Here is a 20,665-nt window from a genome sequence, read left to right as displayed (position 1 = left end):
CTGCAGCGGTGTTTCCATCTTCGGACCTGTGGGCCGCTACAAGCCAAGGAAGGAAAAGCCTGGGAGCCGCAGCTTTTGTGGGAGACTGTAAATCGGGGTGTGCAGCCCCGAGGCCTCGGTGTCTCGGCGCGGTTCCGGGGCTGCACTACCCCCGTTTCCCGAGCCCGCTCTGGGGAACCGCCCGGTGAGCATTTGCAGCGCGCTCTGAGGGTGCAACCTCAAGTTCAGGAAAAACACGCGTGAGGCCCGGCTGCTTCTGTGGCATTCAGATGCTTCCTCCCCCCACCCCTGCTTCCTACACCAGCGTGAACAAGGCGCTGCCGACGCTAGGAAGACCAAGGCTGGGATGGGACAGAGGGAGAGTCTTGGAGATCGGTCCCTGAAACAGCCCGCAGATTCAGCAGCCTTGCGGGCAGAGGTCAGGAGCCCCGGAGCCACACAGCCACGAGCGGGGAGAGGTCACGCCCCGCCCCCGACCCCGCCCTGGCGCCTTCCCTCCCGCCCCCGGCCCCGCCCCGGCGCCTTCCCTCCCGCCCCCGGCACTGCGGGGCCGTCGCCAGCAGCAGCCGCCAGGGGGAGCGGCCCCGCCCTGACCCCGCCCCTCCCGCAGGGCCGGCCCGACCCGGCCGTTCCCAGCCCCGCCTCCTGCCCTGGCCCCGCCCTCCCGTTCCCTACAGGCCACGTCATTCGCGCTCCTCGGGCGGAAGCGACGTCAGCCCGCGCGGCGGCCAACGAGCGGCTCGCGTGTGGCGGGTTGAGAGGTGAAAGATCAGGCGGGGCGGCGGGAAGATGGCGGCGCTGGCGGTTGCCGGTCGGGGGACGCGGGCTCCGTGAGGGGATGGCGAGACGGGCGGCGCGCAGCGGCTGAGGCTCCCCCGCGCGCTCCTGTCGGTCGGTCCCATGAGCGGGGCGGGCGGCCTGGCGTGGCGCGCGCTGCACGCGCTGGTGCGCGCCTTGCTCTGTCTGCAGCGCGCGCTTCTCGCGTGCTTGCGCGGCCGCGCGGCCGCCGCCGCCGCCACCTCTTGCGCGCTTCTGGCGCCCGCCGCCCGCGCGCTCGGGTTCCGCGAGGCGCGCGCGGCCTGGCGGCGGCGGGGACCCGCGCACGGCGGGGCGGCGCGCGGACGGCAGCGGTGGCGCGCGGACGGGCGCGCCCTGCGGAAGCTGCCGGTGCACGTGGGGCTGGTGGTGACCGAGGAGGAGCCGAGCTACGCGGACATGGCCAGCCTGGTCGTGTGGTGCATGGCCGTGGGCATCTCCTACGTCAGCGTCTACGACCATAACGGTGAGCAGTGGCCGGCGTGCCCCAAGTCCCGGCCCCGGGCGGTGCCCGCCCTGGGAGCCCCTCCTGGCGTGGAGCCGGGGGGCCGCCCTGTCCTGGGGTCTTCCCGAGTCCGGTGCCAGCCTCTCTGCTGGCAGCTCCTTTTCCATCCCCTGCAGCTGTTTGGCCGCTGCAGAGTTGGCCCCGGGGAGCCTGGGGAATGGCCCCAGTGCTCTTCTGGCCTAGCTCCTGTGTCGGGCAGATGCGGTCCTGCCTGTTTTCTAGAGCCTTGTCCTCAGCCCTGGGCTGACAGGAACTGCTGGCATCTGAAAGTGCAGGGCACGGACTGTTAGTAGGGAAGAGCGCTAGGCTACCTGCTCTTACGAGTGCTGTTCATGAGCTAGGTCTGAATCTCGAGAAGTGGATGAATGAAAGTAGCCATCTCTTTTCAAGCACTCTTATGTGAAGAAACAGGATGGACAAATAGTTAAACGTAAGCATGTATGTCCTGTGTGCTGTCTGTATTGTAAAATTAAATTATGTGGTCTGCATTTGGTGCTGCTTGGCATTTGAGTTAACTCTGAGCCTGTGCTTCTGAAAGCTCTGTTTTTTCATATCTACTGTGTGATTTTGTTTATTACTAGGTCTCAGGTGTAAGACCATTGGACTCTGGCTCTTGCAGATATGTTGATTCCATGTCACCTATTATCATAAGGATAAGCTCAGAGTTTGGATTTCACATACTGTGAGGAAATCATGGGACAAGTCTATCTTCCTCATACCTCTCCCTTCCTAGTGGGGAGCTAAAACTAGCATATTCAAGATATTCTTAGGTGAAGCTTTCTGTCCAGCTATTGAGAGGTGATCTCTAACTTGTATTGGACAAGCTGTCAACTCAGAAGGGCTAACAATACATGAGGTGGACTGTATCCTGTTTCTGTCTTCTGCAGAGGAAAAAAACTTCATGCTGAAGATCCCTGTGCTCTTGAGATCTGTCAGGGGTGAGACTGTTGGACACCGGGATTTAACTTGTTTTGAGCCACTTCCAATGGCTGTTTAGAGGTGTCATGCAAGTTAGGTGAACTCTGTAAACTTAATGCCAGGTTAGAGGTACAGCTGTCTTTTAGTGCTCTTTCAGGAAATGTTCAGCAGTGCATCCCACATAAGTAGGTGAAGTCTTTTGTCATCAAGTGTGCAAAGGCATATGAGGTATGCAGGCCTTTCCTTGAGCATAGGCATTGGTGATTTTTAAAAATTGTTCACTTTGTTTTAAACCATTGCTATTTATAGTTCTGTTTCATGGTTGATCCTTCCTATGTGATAAAAGACTCAAAAGACTTCACTTTCACTAAATTCTCTAAGATCATTATAAGAAACTGGGCTTAATACTAGTCACCTAGAAGTTTAAACTGGCCATCTGTACAGGGCTGTTTTGGAACTTGATTATATTGTATTTCAGAGGGAGAACACTTCCTCATTTGGAAGTCAAAGAATGATAAGAAGTATTTGCATAACATCTCAAGCACACAGAGAACAGCACCTTCTGAAAAGTTGTTTGTATGTTGACAGTTTTTACTCCCAACTTGGAAAGCATTCAACCAGGTGAAATGCTGCAGAGCAAACACTAGTACCAAGGAAGAGAGAGAGTTTCCCTCATAACTTGGAGAGACATTTTTATTGTACAGGATCTTTTAACTTGTATCAAACCTTAAATAAGCTATGGGCAGTATTGCCTAGTGTGTTACATATGTGCTTAGTTCCTTTTTAGATTCCAGCACTGTGCTCCACAAATTACATATATGACAACTGAACTGAGGAACAGATCAAGCTGAGAATCATGTTTCTTGGTCGTCTTGGTTTCCATCTTGTTCCCTGTGCAGCACTGAGCAGGGAGAAGGCACCAGCCAATGCTTAGGTAGCCACTGTTGCTGAGCTCCTGTCTCACAGGAAGGAGCCAGAGCTGTAGCGATGTCTGAAATGTTATTTTTTGAGAAGCTACTACTGCTTCTCCAGCACGTGTTGAAATTCATTCAGATTTAAGACTGACTATTACAAGGCTGTAAATAAGATGACCAGAAATTATAAGGTTTTGTCCCCTGAAGAGCTGAAATTACCTTGCAGAACAATTGTTGTTGCTAGCAGGTCAGAAAAAAAATCTTGGGTTATTTGCTGCTGTTTCCATGTATTGTTTCATTCATTCTAAAGTTACATGTGTAAATTGCTCACTTCTGTTCTGTGTTGGGATGATATTATTTTTTGTTTCGGTGTTGGGAATTTTTTTCTTTAGTTTGGTTGTTTTTGTTGTACTGAGTGCAGGTTGTGTGATTAATGTGGATTTTAATTTTTCATTCTAAAGTTACATGTTAAAAGGTTTTGCTGTTACCTCTGAGATCTGGAAATACAGCTATTATCTCATGGTTTCAAAACATACTTTTCAGTAGTTCTCCTATTAGTCCTCTGATACCAGAATATGTTAGTTTATTTGCTAGCTTGATTTCCAATTTGTTGGAGCAAAATTGAAGAAGGCAGAGCAACTGAAATGTTTTAAATCTGTGGCTTTTGCCAAGCTTTCAGGGTTGATGAGAACAGCCTGCCATTACACATCATGTTCTTCACAGGTGTTCAGTGGATTGTCCAGGATAGCAGCTACAACTGCTTTGTGCACAGCTGAGCTTTTAAAACTGACTTCAGCTTCAGAGAGCAAGCAAGTAGTCATTCATACAGCTCTAGTGTATGCTTACTGCTGGTAATAGCACATATGCTGCCTTCCTTTTGGTGTTAAGTTCCTTGGGGTGCCTTGATTGAGCATATTTCCATTTCCAGATAGACTTGTCATTAAGTAGGATGTTGCAGCTGTTGCTAAATCTGGTGCTCAGTGGTGATGGAGTCTGGAACCCTCAGCACTAACACTGATAATAGTGAAGGTGAATAAAGTCAGGTACAGCTTGTTGTTATCAGTAGCAGAGCGTGACCCTTAATTACAGTGTGCACTTGTTTTCATCTTCTCAGATGGTGAGTGGTGCTTTTGGACTGCTGAGCTGCTTCTGTAAGGTTCTGTGTTCGTACAATTGTACCAACACTTGATTTGTCAAAGTTCCCACTGGTGCTGGCTGTGTGGAGAAGGAAAACCAATTATGAGTGCTCTGGATCAGTGTTAAATGTGGTGAGGTATATGTTAATTTGTTTCTTTTCCTTCACTACATATCTGTAGTACTGAGATTCTTTTGTTTGCAACAGGAAACCTTGTTTACAAGTGTGGTCTTCCATGGTTGCCTTCTCTGCAAGAAACAGTGGGTCAGTTTCCTGCAGAAGGATTAAATTCAAAATATGTCCTTAATTGCCCCTTCTGTAGGAGGAAAGGGAAGCATGAAGTTCTTTAAAGACGTGCTAGATAAGCTGTTTATTTGTTTATAGGAGTGTATGACTATATTTTTTACAAAACTGCTAAATAGAAGGTATTTCATGTAGGGTCAGAACAGGTAGGTGTTCTTCAGAGTCAGAGTAAGTAGGTGTGTTCCAGCTGACACTGTTTTGTTACAGCAGCTGCACCAGTAACTTTAAAGGCAACCTGTCTGGAGTTGCACAGGGCTCAGAACTGACACATTCTCTGTTGCCTCAGCATGTTTGGAGGCCCAGGGTGGCCTGGCTTTACTGCCCCTGGTGTGTGGAAGCCCTTTCTCCCAATTTTCATTGATGTGCAGCATGATAAAGTCATAATAAACTTAATGCTACTGTGCAAACCTGGGTTAAATAGTGCAAACTAAAATTTCGGGCTTTTGATCAAGAATTTTTCTGTTGCCTTCTGTATTGCCTGTCCTATTACTTGGTAGAAATCCAGCCATGCTGGTCAAGACCTTATCTCTGAGGAAATACTGCAGCCTTGTTACAGTCAGAAAGCATTGGTAATGCAATAATATAATAGCATTTACAATATCTTCTGAGGAGCGGAAGCTTTTGACTAGTGATACATACTTTAACTTTCTTTTGGTAATTGTTTTGCCATTTGGGAGAGCTTGCTTGAGTGTTACTTCTGTCCATAAGTGAAGCTTTCCTGATATAGTTTGGGACAAATCTAGAGTGCTTTTTTGGGAGTTTGCTGAATCTTGGCATTTGGGTACTTTGGACTCTTAGGTAGACGGTTCAGGTTGAAGGTTTCTTAAAGCCCGTAGTGTGACTATATTGAAAACTTGAGTTTATTCATCCTGGGTTTAGCTTTCCAGTGAACTGCTTTGCTTCTGACCAGTTTTATCTTAGAAATTCTTTGAAAGGGTAGAGTACTCCAGTATGCAAAAGAAATTATTTCATTAGCCCTAAACACAGGCTTCTAGTCTCTTCTAGATTGTTTGGTAGTTTAACTGATTTGATCAATCCATAAAATTTTCTGAGTGTGCAGCGTGTTCATTTCACTGAGCAAGATAAATATGTTGCAGTTCTATGTCAGTGGAACACTTGTGAGATACCAGTATCACATGGCACCTGCTGTGGACCTTCACCCATGTGAAATTTCACATTCAACAATTGCATTTTGGTGTTAAGTTGAGAGGAGTTCTCAGACCACATTTATTAAAAGGGATAACACTAATCTGTAGAAGGTTATCTCCTTAAAGGAATGGGAAGTATGGAAGACGTATCTTTTATCTAAATTGCTGATGAGCTCCTATTCTCTTAGTGCAGAATATCCCTCCAGGAAGAAATGAGTGAGGAATGGTCACCTTTGAAGTTCTAAGTTCTCACTCAAGTTCTTTGTTTGGTTGGCACTATCTTAAGTGACCTTTATCTGACTGAAATTTAAGTGACTTCAGCTACATTCAAACTTGAATTACTTTTTTTCCTAGACTCTTGGAATAAACAAGATATTTTTTTCTAACTTTCCTTATCCTGTGAGGTCTGGTGTAATGGCCATGCTTTCCTCCGTTTTCAACCAGCATGATCCAACAGGATGTAGGCAAAAGTTGTTCAATTATTAAAACAATTTCTTTCATATGTGTTCTTTGAAGTGGCTTACAATTTGATATTTCTCAAAATGTTAATACTTTAATGCTTTAAACAGATTATTACCTGATAACAATTATAACTCTTGATAACTCTTTCCTTGTCAGCGCTGTAAAGGAGTTGAGAAAGCAAATAACTGAAATGTGGAGATACGTTCTTTACTAGGCTCCACTTTGGCAAGGTGTTCCCTTGCAAGGAAGAGCTAACTCTTATTCTGTGCTTTACCAGTTGCTGCTGCTTTAAAAAGCAGGGCAGTTGAGAGTGTTGAACTTTGAGATGCCATCAAGGCATTAACAGGTGGTGACTGTGGTGGTCTAGTCAGACAAACAAATGGTTGACCTCACCTGGTGTTTCTCTGTGCCAGTTTTTTACTTCCTTTTCACAATTCTTGCTACTTTTACACCTGCTGAACTTGCAGCCTCTTAATTACAAACTTCATTTGTCAGTATCTAACCCTAAAATGTTGCAACACCACGGTTGCAAGCAAAGGGGCATGGCTTGTACCTGCTGTAAATCTGAGCAAAAGGTGTGTGCCCTGGAAAGGACCTGTGTAATGGAGGACTACTGCGGGAAGCTAAAATGCTTCTGGTTTGCCTCAGCTCTAACAGAAACAAATGACCAACAGCATGTTTGCAGCTTGTGTTGTAAAAACAAGTATTATCCCTGAAAACAGCTCACAAGTTCTCAGTAGTTAAACAAACCAAGACCAGGAGTTTTATACTGTTTTGCTTTGGGAATTTTAGTGCTTAAATACATGTAGTTCTTAGAACACTTCATTTGCAGGAACTTACACATTTGTAAAGGTTCCAGAGTTCTGACTGAACCAATGTCTCTGCTTTTCAAAACCAGAAAATCTTGTGGTGAGAAATAATAGTGACAATTTCATGTTTGTGTTCCATCTTAGAAACAGGAGTAGTGCCAAATTTTTTTTTCATATAACAGCAAACGGCTGTTGTAGTGCTAAAATTTAGTAGCCCTTTGTCAAACATTATTTTTTTGTAATGTTAAAATCATATTATGGACTTGCTTTCAGCTTGTGTGGAGGACTGTGAACAAAATTGGAGGGTAGCAGTAAATCAAGAGTTAAATTTCACTGCCTAGGAACACTATAATTCTGTTACTGAGTTGGTCTACTCATGCACTTGTTTGCTATATTTGTCATGTTTAAATTAAGCAACAGCATCTCCCAGAACTAACTTGTGTACATTTCCAAAGTTTAAAAAAAAATGAGCCTTGTAGATAAATGGGGTTTTGAGATACTGTAAGGGAAAGGAGCATATAGCTCAGTCACAACCATGTAAAATTCTTGAAGTCAAATGGGAATTTGGCCTATGAGCATTGCATTTGGCAGGGCTGTGTTTGCAGTGATGTGCATTCGTAAGTCTCTTGTGCACTGACTGAGAGACAAAATGTTGAAGGAATATTCCCAAATGCTCTTGGTTTTTAATTAAAATCTGGTTTAGTTTGAATTTTTACTACCTTCTGCTGTGCTTCAGGATCTTCTCTTCAGGAAAACTGCGTATATGTCAAGGTTGATGGATCAATGGGAATTTAGGTGTGGAGGCCTTTCCAAGGAAGGCATACTGCAACTACGTGGTACAACTACAGTTGCTTCCTGTTTGTTAAACCACTATTCCAGGAGTCATGCAGTCACCAGGTTTGAACAACTGAGGGGGTGGGTAAGATAAATGAGCAGAATAGAAGAGTGATACTCAGATAAATCTTAAGAACACATTTATTTAGCAAGTCTTCTGTACCTGTTGAGTGTGTTAAGGGCCTTCACTTTGGAGCTGGACCAAGTCCATTATCTGATGTCTCTTTTTACTGAGAAGCGAACACCTTGGTCAGTTCTTCTGCCTGTTGTCCTCAATGTCTTAATTTACTTTAGAGCTGGGGTGTGGAGTCTTAAATGAATTCTTCCAGTCTTTGGCAGGACACGGCAAAAACTTCTTGTGAGAAAGGATTTGATATCATTAAGTTGAGTGGGGAAGGGGACAAAGAGCAGCAGCTGATTTCCCAGATTGGGAGCCTTTCCTAATTATGTGACATGTTTGTCTGGATATTGAACATAGTTTTATTTCTTTAAAAGTGTATGGAAGTCAGGTGACTCTTAGAGGTGAGGCACATGCAGCCCTGTACAGAACTTCCTTGAAGACGGTGCAGGATTAGCAATCACAGTGGCTGCTCTGCTGACCTTGGGTGTAAGGAAGACAGTCTGTGCTAACCCCAGCATGAAACAGACCGAGCCAAGCAGAGTTGTGTCAAACAGTATTATTTAAAGCAGCATTCTCAATTTCTGTTGTGTGTAAGTATACACTAGAAAGCGGGAGCACAAAGAGCAACAATTTAACTTTAAACTTAGTGAAAGTATTCTAACATGCTTTTTTTTCTGTAGAGGTTTGTGCCTTACCACAACTTGCTTTTCTGTAAACATGTGAAATCAGTTACAAACATCACTAACACTTCTGTAATGAAATAGGGATTTTTTTTGTACCAGAAGTATGCAGGATGAGAGGAAAAATAGATACTTTGCCACGTATTAAAACCTCCAGTGAAGCCTGTAGAAAAATACTAATTCATTAGGCCTAAAGGCTAGCATATTAAATAAATGCACTGTATCACTTCATATTGCAAACTAACTCCTAGTGTATTGTGGTCTTAATCTGGTGCTTATACACTGTTTGGCCAATGTGGGAACTGTTGTAGCAGTTCCAGATCCTACAATTAGGTTGTGGTGCTGAATCTTAAGACTGATCATAAGATTGCATGTCTTACATTGTCTTGTAAGAGTAGTGTGTGGGCCTTTTTAGACTGGTCAACAAAAGTGTTTGACGTAAGGTTTCTGAATGAAGATGAGTAAAAACCTCTGAACACCACGTGATAAAAGCGTTATCCAGTTCCTGATTGAATATGCCTAGCCGGGCTTTTGGATTGTAAATACTTAAACTATAACATTTAGTTTTTACTGTGGCTTTTAATTTGAAATAATTGAGTTATGTTTCTCAAAAGCTACAATTTATTTTAGTACAGGAACCCAAGTATGTTTGAAGCAAGCTTTTGTAATTTCCTGCATTCAAAATGTGTCTGCATTACATATTTAAGTGTAAAAAGGCCTTAGGGACTGCATGAACTCCTTGGAATATACAGCTTTTGAAATTCTCTTATTGGGAAATCCATGTTATTGGATGGCTTAAGAGTGGACAGTTACTGAGACCTGAAATGCTGATTTAGTGGTGACTTGCTTTGTTAGCCTGCAGCCTTACTGTTGTAGCAGACTTAAGCAACATGGGCATTAAAGAAATTTGGTGTTAATCTGATTTGGTCATTCTGTGCTGATTATTGCTTTCTCTATTTCTAGCATACTAAGGACAATGAAGTAAGTCTTAAGCTATCCCTTACGCAATTGCAACTTGCTACTTAAGTCAGGCTGGGTGTAAGGAGAACAAAAGCACATGAGTTGATTTCCCAAGGTCACTCAGATTAGTCATGTGCAGTGGCACTTGCTTTGAATTCTTACCCGCACTTGTGAACTCCAGTCTGAAATTGGCACTGACTAATTTTTTCTTCCTGCTTAGTGTCAGTTAGGAGTTGGCTGACATGCAACTTTTTTTTTTAAAGGTATTTTCAAGAGGAATAATTCAAGATTGATGGATGAAATTTTAAAACAGCAGCAAGAGCTCTTGGGACTAGATTGCTCCAAGTACACCGTGAAATTTGCAAATCAAGACAAAACTGGTCAAGGTAAGATGAACTACAAGAGGGGCTTAGTATGCCTCTAAATAGCTGTATATCAGTCATAACTCTGCTTTTACTTAAACATATTCCTATGTACAGTGACCTTTTTCTTCATTAAGAAATTATTATCAGAAAACATGCAACCTTCCTGGGCTAGTATTAAACTTCCACTGTGCTTATTTGTTCTAAACTAACAGGAAAACATTGCTCTCTCCTTGCTGTAGTAATCATTATTGGATGTCCTGATCTTTCCTTCAGACTGACTGTTGTGGCATGACCCTTTCAATGCATCAGTGTACCTCAACTCCCCACTGTTTCAATGAAATTAATTCTTTTGCTGAGAGTTGAAAAAGCGCTAAAGTGTAAGGGGACTGATGTCAAGTTAACAATGTGTGTGCGTCCATCTTTCCAAACATACACCTCAAAGTGGGAAGGAAAAGGGGAAAGAGCAAGACTGCTGGTTGTCATAGCAAGGTATAGTGCCATCAGGAAGGTAAAGGACACAAGTTAAAAAAAAATGTTTGGCAGTGATAGCTTTTGCATGTATATAGGTGTGGAAAGCAGGAGTATGTTTCAAGGTTGATGTTCCTTATACAGTAGTATCTGCTATAAGTACTTATTTACTCTTCTGCTGCCTAAGACAAATGCTAGAATTGTGTTCAAAATAAAGTAAATCACAGGCATGTACTTAAATCAGGCCTTTGTCTTAAAGGGATGGGCTGATACAGCTCTCCTAACTAGAACTCAAGATATTTAAATAGGTCTCATAATAAAATACCTAAACAACCATTAGGTTTTAAGACCAGGATAGTTCAAAGACTTACAAAAAGACTGCACAAGCTATAGTACATTTAGCTGCATTTAAAATGCTGCTTGCAGGTTTTGCTTCCCCTGCGAGAGCTGACAGGATACCAAACTCCTTTGTGCCAGTTTTCTGGTGTAAACTTAATTGTTGTAGCATGAACTTGCCTTACGAACAACTTAGCCTAAGATGCTAGCATTTATGTAGAAGAACCTAGGTTTCATGCTATTTCTTTTTCTTCCTGTGAAGGTTGAAATAACCAGCAGAAAATGGGGTAGACAGGCTATTAATGGCTTAAACTCCAGCATACTTGTTACACTTACCTAAGTTGGGATATTTACGTTCACACCAAACAAACTACTGAAAGACTTCTCAGACTTGCTGATAGAAAGAGTGTGTTTAAATCTCAGGAACCTTTTGTGCTGGAAACTGAAAAGCAGAGATGTTTTCTGTTCTCTTTTTAAATTTTTCATTCTTCAATTAGAAGAATTTTGCTTCACAGTCAGATCAGATGCTTCATATTTTCAACTCAACAAACTGACATCTATGTAGTTTACTATTACCTGCAATTTTTCACTTCTTCTGAAAAACAAAATTACATGTATTCCATTTAGGGATACTGTTAAATATTCAACATAGGTTTGATGCAAATTTGCAAATCAAGCAATATCAAGGAACAGTTATTTTCATCATGGTGGCTTTGGATAGATGAACTGAGAGGTTTTTAGGTGTTCTTAGTAATCTTGACTGTGCTGTGTGGTCCTTTGCAGTCACGTTCTGCAGTTTAAAGAAATGTTATTTTTAAGTATCTGGTTATAGCTATCATAAGTTTGGTATCAGTCTAAAGTGTTGACACTTTGGTATTTAACCCACTTAACTTCAAGCCAGCTATAGTGCACCATCTGTGGCCTTCAGCTTCCTTGGCAAGTTTACCTCTGAGGTACCTTACCAGAACTGACAATGATGCAAGTCATATAGTGTCAGAAGACTCTTGCGTCTCAATAGTGTAGACATTAAGATAATTATTGTTGTGAAATGTCCTCTTAATTCACAGACATAATTACAGATGAATTGGTGAATTCTGGACTGTTGTTCCTAGCTTCAATGTAGCAATCTTAGATCCTTATTGTAAGTCTTGCATCAAGATGCTGTGATGAGATTGAGGGAGGCCCCCCGCTTAATCATTGTGTCACCTGAATGTACACAGTCGCTGTTACAAACACTGTCTTGGTTTGAAAGACAGGTGTCTGCTAAGGAAGGCAGGAGTCTCCCTTGGAATGGCAGATGCAACCCCCTTCCCTCCGAGTTATTATAATTTTGAAATCAAGGGGCTTTTAGGCAAAGATGTGGGAAACAGGAATAACAGTTCTTTACTATTATATATCTATATGTGTATAACAAGTCAAACAAACACCAATAACTGTGGCAGTAACAGCAAACAATCACAAACCCAGTGCCAGCCTTCTCGGCTGTCGGGCCCTTTCCCCTCGGGTGCAGTTCCGCTCGCAGCCGGCAGGGGCGCTGGCGGCTCCCGGTGAGCAGGGCAGGTGCGATGGTTCCCCCGCGGCTGCAGGGGGCGCTCCGGAGCGAGCTCGGGAAACACGCGGCACTGGCGGCCTGGGATCCCGGGAAGGGATGGGACAAAGGCTTCACAAACCCCTGGGCAGCCGATCCCAGTGTCTGGCCAGACCCTCGGGAACAGCAGGCTGGAATGGCAGGGACAAGCACAAATCCCGGGTGGCAGACGCGATGTATCCAAACTGCAGAGCAGCGGTGGAAAACCCTCCAGAGGTCTGGGCGGGCAGGTCGAGCAGGGCTACAGAGTAGTGAAGGCTCAGAGCAACAGCGGGGGTAGGGCTGCTGCAGCCCGGCTCCCAGCGGGGCAGGGAGGGCAGGCTTGGGAACCCCGGGGTTTCTCTGGTAGAAGGAAGGCAGCCAAAGAAGCAGCCTCCCTCTCCGTCCAAACGCCGGGACCGACTGCCCACAAACCTAGGTGAAAGAGATGCACCCCTCCACCTGTGGCCAGGTCCTTTGTTTTCCTTAAGCACCCAGTAATTTGTCCCCCTGGCAACATGTGTGGGGAAAACTCCTTTAACAGAAAAAAAAACCCCAGGAGAACTCCTAAAACCCCAACATTATCCACCCCGAATTTTTCCCATACTAACATGTTACATGAAACTTAACTGTTTTAACCATATAAATACATGCATCACCCAAATTATAGACATATATACATGCAGATACTGACACAAGTACAGAGCCATGGGTAGTTCACCCTAAAACAAGGTCCCCTTGAGGTATGCATCGGGTCTTTCCATCCCTTTGCATCACCCACCAGGTGCAACCTGGTCCCTGAGCAAAGACAGCCCCATGGATGGGTTTGTCTTTGCTCGAGGCAGAATTAACCCAAACAGTTTTTCCAAGCATACCTCTCATGTGCACCACTGGAACCTTATCCCCGTCTGTTGTTTGTAGGGGTTCGGATTGGGCAGGGCCTGCTCGGCTGGTGGAGCCTCGGGTGTTAACTAACCAGGTGGATCTTGCTAAATGCATCTCCCAGTTTTTGAAAGTCCCCCCACCCAGTGCCTTCAAGGTGGTTTTAAGCAGTCCATTACACCTCTTAACCTTCCCAGCTGCTGGTGCATGGTAAGGGATGTGGTACACCCATTCAATGCCATGTTCTGTGGCCCAGGTGTTAATAGGGCTGCTCTTGAAATGAGTCCCATTGTCAGACTATTCTCTCGGGGGTACCATGCCTCCAAGGGACCTGCTCAAGAGATCCAGTTCCTGGGAGTAAAGTGGCAAGATGGATGACATCAGATTCCTACTGAGGTCATCAATAAGATCACAGCAATGTCTCCACGAACCAGCAAGAAGGAAACACAAGCTTTCCTAGGCGCTATAGGTTTCTGGAGGATGCACATTCCCGAGTACAGCCAGATCATGAGCCCTCTCTACCTGGTTACCCGCAAGAAGAATGATTTCCACTGGGGCCCTGAACAGCAGCAAGCCTTCGCCCAGATCAAACAGGAAATTGCTCACGCCGTAGCCCTTGGCCCAGTCAGGACAGGACCAGAGGTGAAGAACGTGCTCTACTCTGCAGCCGGGAACAATGGTCTGTCCTGGAGCCTCTGGCAGAAGGTGCCTGGTGAGACTCGTGGCCGACCACTGGGATTCTGGAGCCGAAGCTACAGAGGGTCTGAAGCCAACTACACTCCCACAGAGAAAGAGATCTTGGCACAGCTTAATCATTGCGTCACCTGAATGTACACAGTCGCTGTTAAAAACACCTTCCTCTTCTAGGGTAGAAATTAGTTTGTTGGGGTTTTTTCTTTCCTTTCTCTGAACCACTTAAGTTACTATCCAAGCACCTTTCCTCTCAGTGCTTCGCCTGACAGTGTAAGAACCAATCCAAATTTCCTGGAAAACTACATTTCAAGACTGAATTAAACCCCTTCTCACAAGGCTTCTCTGAGTAGTTGTCTTAAGCTTGTGTTTTAGTAATACAGCAAATCCAGGAAACTCTTACCCACTTCTCTAAGAGATAGATGAGGTATATCTGTGGCTAGTTGTAATATATGAAGTAAACTACAAGTTACTTTCAACAGTATCTATGACTGTCTAAAGCACATACAAAACAATTTCTGTTTCTGTTGCTTTTAAACTATGTTTTGTACTTTCAGTTTTAAATTGCCAATCTACATTGAAGGTGCTGTCTCCGGAAGATGGAAAAGCAGACATAGTCAAAGCTGCTCAGAACTTCTGTCAGTTGGTAGCACAGCAGCAAAGAACACATTCAGACCTGGATGTGAATATGTTAGACAACTTATTAAGTAGTAAGTATAATATGGTCTGTGGGAAGGAGGGGAAAGAGTACTCAATTCATAACAATTTAGTTTCTAGTATATTTGTAGCTTGGAATGCATGCATCTTGATGCTTAGTCTATCAGAGTAAGTTATGATTATTGCTTTTAGGCTTCTGTTAAAAATTTCTTACTGGTTTATTGCCTTTTGAGCTGCTTCTTTAAGCAGAAAAAATTATTTAGCATAAATATTAAGCTAAATTGTAGAGTTTTGGCTTTTCAGAGTTTACAGCCTCTCTGGTATGTTCTGCAATGAGCTTTTTAAAAAAAGTACCGTTGGGATCACCTAAAACTAGGCTATTCTAACTTAGGTTAACTTCCCACAAGTTGCAGGTTGCAAATGTGGGTGGGCAGAGTCTTTTCCAGATCTGGTTACAGCGATTTAAGCTGTTCCTGCTGCCTGACTACCACCCTGAGTGCAAATGATAGAGCACTTGCTGTTCTCTTGCTGCTGTATAACCCACACTAGCTTAGTTATCATCGTTACTAATTCATACAGATTACTGACTCTGCACTGAGATGTGTGGCTACATGAAATAGCTATGAAAAGGGCAGGACTGCCCTAATATCACACCTGGGAGAAGTAGTTTAGAATTAGTATCCACTTTTCCAGTGGTACTATGGAGCTATAATGAGTTGCTCAGCTTGCCTAGGTGATCTGTGCATGTTAATTGCAGCTGTAATTAGCTTGGTAGGATTCAGGTTTCAGATTGCACACTTGAACTTGGATGCCTTTAGGCACTTTATTGTACTGTGGTTCCCATTAGTTGGACTTTAGAGAGTGATTTCTTCTTTTTCGTGTGGGTGGTCAGCTGAATTGTTCTGTGGATGGACTTCCGTGGCAGTTTGGTCACTTCTAACTGAATTCCATCCCTGTTAGCATCCTCCTGTAGTGGAATTAAGTGTATTTAATAAGGCACCTGAAGAAGAACTTAGGACATCTATTCTGTTATACCCCAAAGGCAATTAAAGAAAATTAACAATCACTTCTTCAGAACAGTCACTAATGGAGAACCGGTGACAATTGTTACCCGTGTGTGTATTTTGGCCAGTGATGTTTAACTGGAGCTTTTCAAACTTGTTGGGCATCTTCTGTCTGGGTATATTAAAGGTATTAGGTCCAGTCTTAAAATTAGCAGATTTATTTTTGAAGTATTAAATGCTAGCTGAGCACAGGAAGAGAAATCTAATCTGTCAAAACTATGAACTTTGAGACAGGCCACTTAATGTATGTGGCTAATAACTAAGGCTAATATCTGTAACTAGTCCTACTTATTAATTTGTTTATTTAATGTTTAGGACATTGTTGGAGGTGAAGTATTCTTTCATGACTTATTTAGCAGCAGCTTTTGAAATGTTTTACTTGTAGGCAAATTTTGTTTGTGTGCATTTTTAATGGAACAGTATTGAATGTAAGCATCTGTGCATTACTGATTTGAGAGTGTGTTCTGAAAAGCAATACTTGAGTAGTTTTATTTTTAGGGTTTGCATTCATAGTGCCTTATGTAAATCTCTGGGGTTTCACATTTTGATTCAAATACCTGTTAATGTAGTTTTCAAACTTTTTGTTCATGTTTAGGGTGCAGTTATTGAAGCCTAGTCCTAAAATGGTATGGTTCTAGCTTGTCATGTGGCTTTTCTTGTTCTTAATTCAGTCGTGCACTTAATTCTTACAGCTTGAGTTTTCTGCAGTGTAAGAGTACTTTCTTCTGAGCAATGCCTCAGCTAATCAGCTTGTTTTCAGAAAAGTAGGTGCCAGCTGCATTTTAATATTGTCTCTACTTGCTGTCTGTCTGCCTTCCAGAAAAGAACATGACTACCAATTAAGGCTACTCAAGTTGCCCTGTAAAATCTATGTGGAAAAGAGAAGGGTAGAGTTATCAGGTCTAAAATTCCTTCATGTTCCCCTCACAGAACTCCTTACCTAGTTGGGATGTTGCCAGATTCCCATCCTTTGAGTGTGCAAGTCTTTTGGCCTCTTTTGTTTTTTAAAGTCTGCTCCCAAATCCTTCTATCTTGTGTGTGCTAAACTTGACTGCTGTAACTCTAGCAGTTCTGAGGGAGCTTCCACATGTAAATTATCTGTAGCGCTGATACATTTAGGTAGAGAAATGGATGCAGAGTGGAAAGCACAGTACTGTGGTTTTTAGTAGGCTGTTCTGACAGTAATACTACAGTGTGCATTTTCATTTTCCTTCAGATAGGAACCAGAAGGAAATGTTAGCATTAACTGGGCTCTCTGAAGGTCTTTTCCTGTTTGAAAAGCCATTGCAGTGTTGAAGATCCTGCTGCTGTACCAGCTGAGGAGTACTCAGCTATTGAATCAGCCTATGAGTAAAGCTGTCCACTTCCTCCAGAGTCCCACTTCTAAGTATTCACTGCTTCCCTGCAAAGCTCTTTCATACTAACATGCTAGCTTCTGAACACATAAGTGGCTTTTGCTTTGCAATTTTTTTCTTGACTTTGAGATAAGATTTGGACTGTGGCACAAAATACTCCTATCTAAAAACTTCATCCTTCCTTAGAAATGCACATGCTTGGGAAAATAGCTTCTTTACCTCTGGTAAAAGGATGACTGTTGTGATGATTCAGTGGGGAGGGAGGATGTGAATGTTTTGAAAAATCTCTAGCTTCAGTTTCAAAACCTGGGCGGAGCTAAATGTGACCTTAGTTTCCTTTTCTGTTATTCCTGAAGTTAAGTTCCTCTACAACTAATCTGAAAATTGTAAAAGGCTCTTGACTGGTTTTTTTAGTGGTGGGTTTTTTTAAGCAAATGAGGAAAGAATTGAGAAATAACATCTGAAGTTTGGAGCAAGTAGGCTGTATTAAACTTTATCTGCTAAAGGTAGTCATTACCCAGTATAAGCATTCTTGCATTTAACTTGAAGAGTTAGTGGGTAATGGAAGGGGTGACAAGAAATAGCCTACAATAATCATGACTAATTGCAGCATTATAGCAAAACAGAATTATGACTGCTGGAATGCTTTTCAGATGAGCTAGGTAGGTGCAAGAGGAGCAGTTTAGTTTCTTGGGTCCCCTTGGGGTGCTCTGCTGGTTTTCACATGTTGCTCTAATCAACATGCTAGAATTAGCAGGGAAAGCTGGACTTAGACTGCTCATTCTAAGCCTATTTCCTGTCTGTCAATTTTAGCCTGGAGTAGCTTAGGCATTGCTGAAGTATATGGAAGGGAGACAGAGGCAGTGGTGTTTGGTCACTAATTGTCTTCAGCCTCCGAAGATGAATAGCATGCTGTCATGAAAGAAATGGCTGCCTAGGGTTTAAAGGTATGGGTAGTAAGAGTGCAGGCACTCTTATTAGTGAAATTCATCAGTACTATCTAGCTCTGCTCTGCAATGGGTCAGGTTGTCCACGTAGTAACACAAAAAGAAATACTGCCCTGTTCTTCCTCACTCATCTAACCAAAAAGATGTCAGCTGCAGCAGTCTGCTTGAAATTTCCTAGTGAGTTGGTTCTAAAATTGGTTTAGTCCCATACTGAGAAAGAGACGAGTCATCTAACAGGGTGTTTTTTTTCTTAATGGTCTGTAATACCGAGGTGTGCTTCAGTGAAACCTCCTTAAGCTTTTTTTTTTGGTGTTAATAGTCCTTTTACTCTACTTGACAGCAGCTCCACATAGTTTAAGTAAGGACTACAGTAGATAGAGTCAGGGTACAGCATGTTCTGTGCTACTAAAATCGAGTTTGCCAAGACAAAACTAGAACAAGTCAGATTAAACAGCATTGTTAAGGTTTGCTGTGACTCAAAACAATGTAACTGTTCCTGTAACTTCTGTCCAAAGTCTTTGAAAACTACCTGATGTAAAAATAACACTCCAGCTGGGCCTGCAGTGACTGCTTTTGCTGATGGTCATTCAGGTGTTGCAAGACCAGTCTGTCCTCTTGGGCTTTTAATTGTTAACTTGTCCTTGGGACCTTCATTAAAAAAAAAAACCAAACATTTAGTGAAAAAGCAGATGCCTTAGGGTTTAGAACTAAAACAAATCCTCTGATGAAGTTAATAAAACCTAATGTAACTTGTTATTACAGGTACAAATGGATTTCCTGATCCTGATTTAGTCTTGAAGTTTGGTCCTGTGGACAGCACATTAGGATTCCTTCCGTGGCACATCAGACTGACAGAAATCATGTGAGTTGCTTATAAATGTTGTGAAACACACTGGAATAATAATGTCTAGCCAAACAAGTCTTTATGACGTAGTTTATGGAACTGCCCAAAAGAAGAGATCCAGCTGAACAAGTGTCCGGAGATTGATTTGAGGGCATTTAAAATTATTAAATGAAACCTGTCAAAACATTCACTGTTGGTTTTTTAGCCTTGACTAGGCAACAGCAGGCTTCATGCCTCAGGTTTAAGGAACAACTTCTGTTACCACCTAGTCTGTGGTCCAGTCCCATTTGACAGTGTTCCTTACATCAGTGTTGATTTTCTGTGGCTTTCAGATTTCTGACAGAGGAATTTAGGATACAAGGGAAATGGGATAATATAAGGAGATCACACCTATGGATTACTTGTCAATTTTAGCAATAACTGAACTGACCAGATTTGCTGAACTTCTTAAATCTGAGTGCATTTATAGCACCTTGAAATGTGTAGGCACACCTGTGCTGCTCCAGCTTTTCACTGATTTGAAGGGCCCTGTGTGCTCTAATGGGAGGCTTTGGTTTTAGAGGGTGACTGGTTTAGTTACTAGAGATGAGTGACAATAACTATGTTGAGAACAGCTTCACAGGGTTACTCAGACAATAGCTTTCTTTTAGTGATGTTCCTGAGTGTCTGTATGAATAGTGTGATGTTTATAAAAGCTTATTTTAATGTTTCTAAATTGCTTTCTCAGTTCTTTGCCTTCCCACCTAAACATCAGCTATGAAGACTTTTTCTCTGCCCTCCATCACTATGCAGCCTGTGAGCAACGCTGGGGAAAGTGACTTCGGGCTGAGTGCATGGAGTCAGGCTTTCTGTGGGAAGGAATTGATGTCTGTTTACAAGCACCTGTGACCCATAAGTCTGGTTCATAGTCCTTTCTTAATTTATCAAAAAAATTCAATAAAGTGTCTTACCTTTCTAGAGAGTCTGTGTGAATGCCTGAGAATCTGTGGGGAGGACAATTCACAGATTGATCTTTGAAAAAGACAGTTACTAAAAAACAAAGCTGAATTGCCTCACTTTGACATTCAAGTGTCAAAATGGATGTGCAAGAATTAAGTCTTGTGAAATCTACAGGACAATGTAAATAGGACTTCTGTGCCCTGGAGGTCCTTAAAACCAAGAAGGAACTCCCGTCTTTGTTTCTTCTTAATTCTTCATGCTCAGGCATTTCAGAGCTAATGGTTTATCTTCAGATATATTTACTATATAATATGTGAATTCTAGAGAAGTTGGTTTTGTTAACTGAAAATAAAGACTGCAGCTTGGCTGGGATGACTAAGCCAGCTGTAGGTGTCACGTTCTGTCACGTTCTAGAAATACTGAGAAGATTCCATAAAAAGGGATGGAAGCTTCTGTGGTAAGTGGATTAGGCAATCCGTGTTGCTCTATCCAGTGGGGTTTTTTTTTTTAAGTGGTGGAATGAAAGTATTCCTGCAGTCCTGAGTGAATGCAACATCTCTCAGCATCAGGTCAGTTTTCCATTGGGAATAAGGATAAACAGTACTATGTATTGTTTGTATACCTGTTTTCCCCATAACATGCTCACTCAAGCAAACAAGCAGGATAAGGCTCTGGCATCATTTGCTGAAAGATTTGAAAATGGGCTGGGCCAACTTCCATGGCTAAGTGTCATTTGCTGCTTGTACTTGTGTGCCCAGCAAGGGAGTCTGCTTAAGCCTTTTATTATTTGTATTTGTTCTGGACTGCGCATTAGAAGTTTGAATGGGAGTCTGAAGTGGACAAGAAGGAAGATGCAGTGAAGCTGTACTACAGTATTTCAGCACTGAGATAACTAAGTAGAGATACTGGCTAAATGGTCTTCATGGTGGAAGTTACATTCCTATTG

General features: G+C 42.9%; 1 protein-coding gene across 1 annotated transcript; it reads left to right on the top strand.

Annotated features, from left to right (window-relative positions):
* Positions 1 to 764: 764 nt before the first annotated feature.
* NUS1 (NUS1 dehydrodolichyl diphosphate synthase subunit) lies at positions 765 to 19,971 on the top strand. The gene is made up of 5 exons (XM_082277062.1): positions 765 to 1,282; positions 9,869 to 9,991; positions 14,471 to 14,623; positions 18,699 to 18,798; positions 19,508 to 19,971. The coding sequence occupies exons 1-5, from the start codon at positions 901 to 903 to the stop codon at positions 19,596 to 19,598; spliced, it is 849 nt and encodes a 282-aa protein (XP_082133188.1). The 5' UTR covers positions 765 to 900; the 3' UTR covers positions 19,599 to 19,971.
* The last annotated feature ends 694 nt before the right edge of the window (positions 19,972 to 20,665 follow it).

The sequence above is a fragment of the Coloeus monedula genome, assembly GCF_965178545.1.
Source record: "Coloeus monedula genome assembly, chromosome: 2".
Taxonomy (NCBI): Eukaryota; Metazoa; Chordata; class Aves; order Passeriformes; family Corvidae; genus Coloeus; species Coloeus monedula.
This window is presented reverse-complemented; position numbering and strand designations above follow the sequence as displayed.